At 44.7% G+C, this 7,720-nt stretch overlaps 1 protein-coding gene across 3 annotated transcripts in view; it reads left to right on the forward strand.

Annotated features, from left to right (window-relative positions):
* Nucleotides 1-6,451, forward strand: part of cux2b (cut-like homeobox 2b) — a 92,615-nt gene extending 86,164 nt beyond the window's left edge. For 2 of the 3 annotated variants that reach the window (XM_030359342.1, XM_030359343.1), the window contains exons 20-22: nucleotides 403-609; nucleotides 1,037-1,313; nucleotides 2,521-6,451. In XM_030359342.1, the coding sequence (XP_030215202.1) occupies nucleotides 403-609; nucleotides 1,037-1,313; nucleotides 2,521-3,253 (1,217 nt within the window). In that variant the 3' untranslated portion in view covers nucleotides 3,254-6,451. The remainder of the gene's footprint in view (nucleotides 1-402; nucleotides 610-1,036; nucleotides 1,314-2,520) is intronic. The other variant, XM_030359344.1, reaches the window with a different exon arrangement.
* The last annotated feature ends 1,269 nt before the right edge of the window (nucleotides 6,452-7,720 follow it).

A 7,720-nucleotide genomic window follows, 5' to 3' on the forward strand; every position in this document is an offset into this window, starting at 1 on the left:
GAAGAGCATTGATGCCGGACTTTATAATTATCACAGCGATACCTCTAGCATGTGCTAGAAAAGCTTGGAAATACTTTTCTACTTAAGTTAACAAATCTAGTGGTACTCTTCCAGACATAGCTTTGTATTACCATTTTAGAATTATTCTTATCAATAATCTGATTGAATCATCTCCATCACGTCTTTGCCGGAACACAGCAGTTGCTAAACAGCCACGTTTCTTTTACAACATCAAGGGTCAGCGCCTACTTTTCCACGCTGTTAACGTATGCCCTACTACACGGTGTTGATCGCAGCCCTCGACTATGTAGCACAGCAAGCAAACACATTTCAGTTCCAATTCGTGTTAACAACAAGTGTACGTCCCTTTCCTCACTCCTTCATTTCACGTGGCTTCAACAGAGCTCTCTGCTCCCACAGGCCAGAGGCTGTTTGGGGAGAGCATCCTGGGCCTGACGCAGGGCTCCGTGTCGGACCTCCTCTCCAGGCCCAAGCCCTGGCACAAGCTCAGCCTGAAGGGCCGCGAGCCCTTCGTCCGCATGCAGCTGTGGCTCAACGACCCCCACAACGTGGACAAGCTGCGGGACATGAAGAAGATGGAGAAGAAAGGTATGCACATGCTAACTCTTTCCAGGTTCGATCACTATTCCTCTCACTCAATGAGCTATCGCCCGGTGTAACAAAACTAATGAACCCATCCTGTTTATTAGAAGTGTTCTCAGTCTAAGCTTTAAGCGTGCACGGCTATCTGTCTTTCATCCCATGCATGTCGCAGAAAACATGCAACAGCGACCCCTGGTGGCTCTTTTTCAGATGGGTAACAGAATAGGGTCCGCGAAAATATTGTCTGACCTAGTAACGGTCCGTGGCGTAAAAAAGTGTTGGGGACCTCTGCTTTAGAAGGCTTAGGGCAGCGGTGTTCTCTAGGCCTGTGAAGATCTGTCAAACCGTGAATAATTCATCATTAAGGGCGTTGGAGAGACACGCATGCTTCTGACCTGGTTCTTAACCCCCTTCCTCCTCCTCTTCCTCGCAGCCTACCTGAAGAGGAGGTACGGGCTCCTGAGCACGGGGTCGGACAGCGACTCCCCCAGCACGCGGTCGGAGTGTGTGAGCCCGGCCCTGGCCTCGCTTGACCTGTGCCCGTACAGCCAGGTGAAGAAGCCCCGGGTGGTGCTGGGGGCGGAGGAGAAGGAGGCCCTGCGGAAGGCCTACCTCCTGGAGCCCTACCCCTCGCAGAACACCATCGAGATGCTGGCCTCCCAGCTCAACCTCAAGACCAACACTGTTATCAACTGGTTCCACAACTACAGGCCAGTCTGCCTTTTCCATTGAGAGGGGTTGGGATGGAGTCGGCTGAAAGGAAAACATGGAAACTAGATTATAAAACAATATTGTGTTTACAATGCAGAGCATAGTGTTTATGGAGAAATTATTCAGTATGTGAAAAAAAATGTAGAAATAAATATATCAGCAGTTATATCCCATTTATCATGTCTGAAAATCAGTTGAACTGAACCAAATCAGGAAGTGAAGTTCAATGTACGACACCTGCGTATCCTTCCTTTACTGTGTTATGAGGCCCCAACCACGTCCGTAGTAAACATTGACATTTATTTTATTACTAATTTACTCTACGGCCGCTCGGAGCTCAGCCAACGTGAAGGGAGGTGACTTCAACAGCACTATCAACAGGAACCCCTCTGGCCAGACACACAGAACAGAGAATATATCCAAATGGTCAAAGAAAGAGGCGGGTGTTATTGCATTGCCTCGGGCTGTATTACAAGACAAGTGGATGGGGAGACATGATCATACTTGGGCAGAGAAAACTCCTAGTTATCCACCCCGATACCACCAGTGGTTCGCTCATTACGGGCCGGCCTGGGGGGGTCGTGTTGTCAATAAGTACGATCAACAAAGCAGTCGAACGCAACCCGACAACCTCTCTGTCTGTATCGTCTTTAAACATTTTGAGTCAGAAGCCAATTCTATTAATAATAGCTATAACAACAAGCGGGTGCCGCGACCAAAAGACATTGCCAGGATTCAATAGTAGCTTGGGAGATAAAAGCTAGTTCATCTTAATACTTATCCTGCTGTTGGTTTTTATACATAAGGATGGAGTCAAGCTGAGTAGTGTGTGTCTCTGTTGTTCTTACGCTGGTAGTCGTAATAGCGGGGTGCATGTGTGCTGGTGTGAGTTGTGTGTAATGATAACTGTATCCCTGGCTGCCCGCTGGTTTGTGTGTCTTTCTATGTGTCTGCGTGTGTGTGTGTGTGTGTGTGTGTGTGTGTGTGTGTGTGTGTGTGTGTGTGTGTGTGTGTGTGTGTGTGTGTGTGTGTGTGTGTGTGTGTGTGTGTGTGTGTGTGTGTGTGTGTGCTAGTGTGGGAGTGCACCTAACAGCAGGGTGTCTGTGTCTAGTGTGTGTCTGTGCTAGTGTGTGTGCATTTGTGCCAGCTAGCGTATGCATGTATTAGTGTGTGTGTTTACCTAACAGCAGGGTGTGTGTGCTGCAGGTCCAGGATGCGCCGGGAGGTGCTGATGGAGGGCCAGCCGGACAACGACGAGGACACGGAGCACCTCTCCCCCTCCGGCCCGTGCAGCCCCCGCTCCGACTCGGACGACCGAAGGCTCCAGCCCCCAGGACACGCCCTCCACGCCGGACGGCCCCTCATCAAGCAGGAGGCCTCGGAGAGGGAGGACTACGACCTGCGGCTGTCCAGGGTCCAGTGCTTCTCCATGGCCGTGCATTTCCCGCAGCTGAAGAGCGAGCACGAGGACGCGGCGGCCGTGTTCCGCGAGCACCACCACGGGATGAACAGCCAGGCCCGGGCCCCGTCCGCCACCGACGGGGCCGTGAGGTCCAGCAAGTCCCGGGGCCCCGAGGGGGAAGACCCAGGCAAGTCCCCCGTGGACCCGGTGAGCTTCAAGGCCTCGTCGGAGGCGTGCCGCAGCAGCCTGGAGGTTTTCCTCAACTCGCCGTCGGCCGCGTCCTCGCCGGGCCTCATGATGTCGGTGTCGCCCATCCCGTCGTCCTCCGCCCCCATATCGCCCTCACCGCCCGCACCTGACGGCGGCTCCTCCACCAATCACAGCCTGGAGCCCGGGCAGCACGGCGCGCTGCTGCAAAGCCCCAAGGCCAACCGCAGCTCACAGAGACGCAACGAGAAGATGGCCAACCTCAACAACATCATCCACCGGCTGGAGAGGGCGGCCAATCGGGAAGAGACGTTAGAGTGGGAATTCTGAGTGTGACTGAGATCTGCTGATGATCTGCGCTGCGCGCACATTCTGCCTCCATTCTGTTCCGTCAGCGGGGAGCTCCACACCAGAGGAACTGTTTGGAGGGGGGGAAATCCAGAGCTAAACACACAAACAACCTATTCTCCCCCCCCTCTTTCCCCAACCCAAGATAACTTTAAAGGGAAAAAAATAATTTATAAATATGTTGAGTTTTTTGTGTCTTTTTTGATAACGCATAACTACTTTGAGATATATGTGCAGCACAAGCTGTTGTTTTACCTATTGGACTGACATGAAGACTTTTGCAGCTATAGTGTCATGAAATGCACACTAAAGTTCTGAAGATTGCCACTAGGTGAGATTAAAAATAGACCCTTGTCTTAAGCCATCAAAGCACTATAACTATTTGAGAAAAGAGACATTGACCAAATTTGCTACTTTTTGAATAGCAATTTTTCCAGATTTTTGTCTGAAAGACAGGACGGTTCAAGTCAAGTGACGTGACATCCTGCTTTCCAACTGAGGGATAGTCCTCAAAGACTCTAAATATTCAACATCTCGTATGTACTTAGTTTCTCGGTGACATGTTTTGAAAATATTTGTATCTCGGACGTATATAAAATGTGGTTGTACACGTTGTAGGGTTGTCTGCAATAGCCTCCTTCGAACTGATGTAGCATGGAATTCACCCTCTGTAGTTAGACTCATATGTTATACTTGGAGCTAAAACGAGAGAAAAAAAGAATGAATACAGCAACAAAAAAATACGGTTAAAAGTAAAAAAAAGAAAAAAAAAAAAGAGAAAACATTAAGCTATCAGTAAAGTATTTAAGTGTTTTTTGTTTGTTTTTATTTTAGAATGATCCTTGAGGTTTACAGTTTTTCGGGTCCCTTTGTGCTTTTTCGTGACAGGAAGTGACACGTTCACCGCGGGAGCACAGTTTACACGATTGCTTTCCAGACTTACCTCTCTAAACCCTGTAGAAGGCGCCGGTTGTCCGACTGACGTGGGCCAGAACACACAACACCCTGTTACCTCAGATTATGTTGACACACATCATGCTACCGCTGTGCTTCGCTTCATACGCATACACATAACCAGATGTTTATTTGAATAATTGAGAGTGTGTTTGGGGGGGGGGGGGGGGGGGGAGCTGTTTTTGTTTGTGACATGCCTTGCACATAATTCCGCCGCTCTTTGTTTTATCCACTTGGGTCATTGTTATTCAGTCTCTGTGTTTGTGTCGTGGGTCCTCAGTCAAGGGTATCATCATATCGAACTCCCCAAAAACACAGCGAGGCACTCAGCTGGTGTCTCGCTCTGTTCGGGACCCTCGAAGGTGTTCACTGAAAATGGCTCCCATCGCAATCAATCAAAATACTAACAATCCAATTGTTTCACCTACAGACTGTAAACAAACAAAAAAGGAACGTTCTGAACTAGCAGCAGGTTCCTGCATTTTTAGAGGCTCTGTCTTTCAGTACTTTGGGTGAATGTTGCCTACAATAAGATGTTGAGGGTTAAGATAAGATAACCCCCCCTCCTCCTACCTGTGTCAAAGCGTTCTCTCATGCTTGCAAGCTATTCTTTATGTATTTTGCCACTTTTTTATACTCAGAACAAGTAACAAAATATCCAATACATCTTGTATGAACTACTTATGGCACTTAGGTTTTCATTATTGCGGGGAAAAATTCAAGACATTTTCAAAAATATTGAAATTATGCTTACTTAGTGTCCACAAGTCTTGCCTTTACTGTATCGTTGAAGTTGGTAGTAAACACTTGCACATGTCTAAATAGTTCAGAGAACTTTGATTGTATTATCTAGAGATATATATTACACAATAACAGAAAAACAATATCATGACGCTCTTGGAACAGTAAAAAAAAAAAACGGATGCTGATTATATTGAACTAAGAGTATACAGAGTTAATGAACCAAACCTGTTTGAGCCAGTTCTGGTCTGGCAAGCTTGCCCACGTTTTAGACCTTCTCTCAGGGTAGTCTTGCAATTTGAAGCTTTACTCAACAGTTGCCCTCATCAGCAGTGGAGAGATATGGTAATAACACAAAGTACCCGGTGTAAAGGATGGTTGTTGTTGTATTTTAAAAGGACTTGTGGAAGCAATGACATCAGTAAAGGGTTATGCGAATGACCAGGAAGCTGCTCCAATGGCAAGAGCTGTAGCAGATGTGTCATGATGTGGGGTTGTACTGATGACACTGACAAGTTTCTTCTCAACTTTTTGACACGTGTTTCTCTCGCAAATATAGGAACCTTTCATGTAGCCGCATACGACTTTCTTGCTATTTTCATAGCCTCTGTTTAGGTGCATTATATACTGTATGGTCAGAAATTACATTCCCTTTATGGGGATCTTATTGTCTTAATGGTCACACCGGACACATGGCAGAAAGTGAACTATACTTCTTCAGACCATTACCTCTTTATATAAACTTCCTGCTATTATTTCCATTTGCATGCAATTTCATTCTTATTACAATACAGGGAAGAAACGGGCTGTGTTTATAATTGTTGTTTAGCCACTTAATCACCACTTAACTGCTTTTCTTTTGGTTGACCTCAGACTAGTCCACACATAAAGCACATACACCCAGCTCCCAGAGCGTCACAGCGAGGCCCAGTACCAACGAAGGAGAGTTCTGTAAATTAGGATGGAAAGAAGCCCAATGGATGTCATTACTTAAAGTGAAACATTAAAAATCAAAAACTCTGTGCCATATCACGCCTCATTGAGTCGTCTCGAGAGGAACTTCCTTCAGTCAATTGTGATTTGGGAATGTGGCTTTTCTAGCCAGGTAGAAAAAAGCAAAGCTTTTATATCAAGGGGCCTAAACAATAGATTATTTTGCGTTCTTTTTTGAATGACATCAGTCGTTAGACAATGATGCGTCAGTATAATTTCAGTGACTGCATGTAGGGTTGTCAGTATGGATGCAGATAGATATTTACAACTCTAGTGAGGATTTGTCAATAAGTGAAAATTTACTTTGGAGTTCCAACTGTGAGATGTAACTTGAGAAACAGGTGTTCTTCAGGCTCAAATCACTTTACTATACCATACGTTACAAGGTATATTATTACATGTTAAAGAATCGACAAAAGTATGCCAAGCGTCTTGAAGTTAAATTTACATGTGTATCAAGCCATCATCAATACATAAAGATCCTGTTGAAGACCCGGCTGTGTTGTCTTATTATTAACATGCAGTATTCAACCAACGTCGATGAGGATTATCCCATATTTAGTCTCTTAACAGAATGGCTACGTGAGTGAATTCAGATACAGGTCATTAAGGAGCAGGGGGTAAGGCATCTTGCTCAAGGATAGAGCAGGATGCTCTGGGGTCAAACCTTTATTTTAAGTCAAAGGAATCTGCAGTTTGGAATAAGGTGTCTCATCGTGGTGGTTTATGGCGCAATTACAGTAACTGCTGCTGAAAGACACTACTGCTCCCAATACACTGTGTAATAGCATTGACGTGTTAAATTGGACATTGTTAGACAATTGCTGGACAGATCAGTTTACTATAATTTGAGTAGGTGGAAGATGTTTGAAAGGAGGGTCCATAATCTGCTTTTGGAATCTAACGTATCCATTTTGGACTTAATTTTGTGAATGTTTTAAAAGTGTTTTACTGCTTCCAAAATGAAAATGGTCAACATGATTATAGTCCCTTTGTTGTACCATGGACTATTCTCGTTCTACTCTAGTCTGGGGCATGCTAGTCGACCTGTTATTTATACCTGACTGAAATCCTGCTCCAGACAGCAGCTATCAGACCACATCTAATTTTCCTCTTTCCAGCAAAATCGGTGGTCTCTAAGCAACTGCATGGTCTTGCTAAAACAATCACTGCATAATGTTGGTTTTATCTCTTTATTGGTGTAACTTACAACCACTTAAGTTAAGAAAACAGATTGCCATCCAATCCATGTTTTGTTAAAAAGCTAAGAAGATTTTGCTTTCATATATATTTTTGCTTACAGGCAGTGTATTGTTTCTCTCTTAGTCAGTGAAAGTTGATAATCAGTGTGTAAATATATATGATCTAAGAGGATTCATTTCAAGCAACTCGCTTCAGTAGGTCAATATTCAAAGTTAGTTTATCAGCCTTGATCAGATTATTTAACCGTGTAGATTGTTGTAGCCACATTCATGGATCCCACATACTAAAAAGTTGATATTCGAGGCTTCCTGGATACTTGCATCTTATTCCACTATTAGCAACAACATATTTATAAACCGTTAGTGTTGTTAAAGGTAGCTAGCTATTTTCAATATTTTGTGATGAAAAGCAGTAAATTGATTCATAGGTTTTTGGATACAACCATTATCAAGCAGCAATATTATTACATTTATTTGTTTCTCCTTATATTCATGGGGTCTATATCTATAAGCACGTGTTGTCACGTTTTCAGATTAATTGTCAGACAGAGAGAAATGG

This window comes from Gadus morhua, chromosome 6 (genome assembly GCF_902167405.1).
Source record: "Gadus morhua chromosome 6, gadMor3.0, whole genome shotgun sequence".
NCBI classification, from domain to species: Eukaryota; Metazoa; Chordata; class Actinopteri; order Gadiformes; family Gadidae; genus Gadus; species Gadus morhua.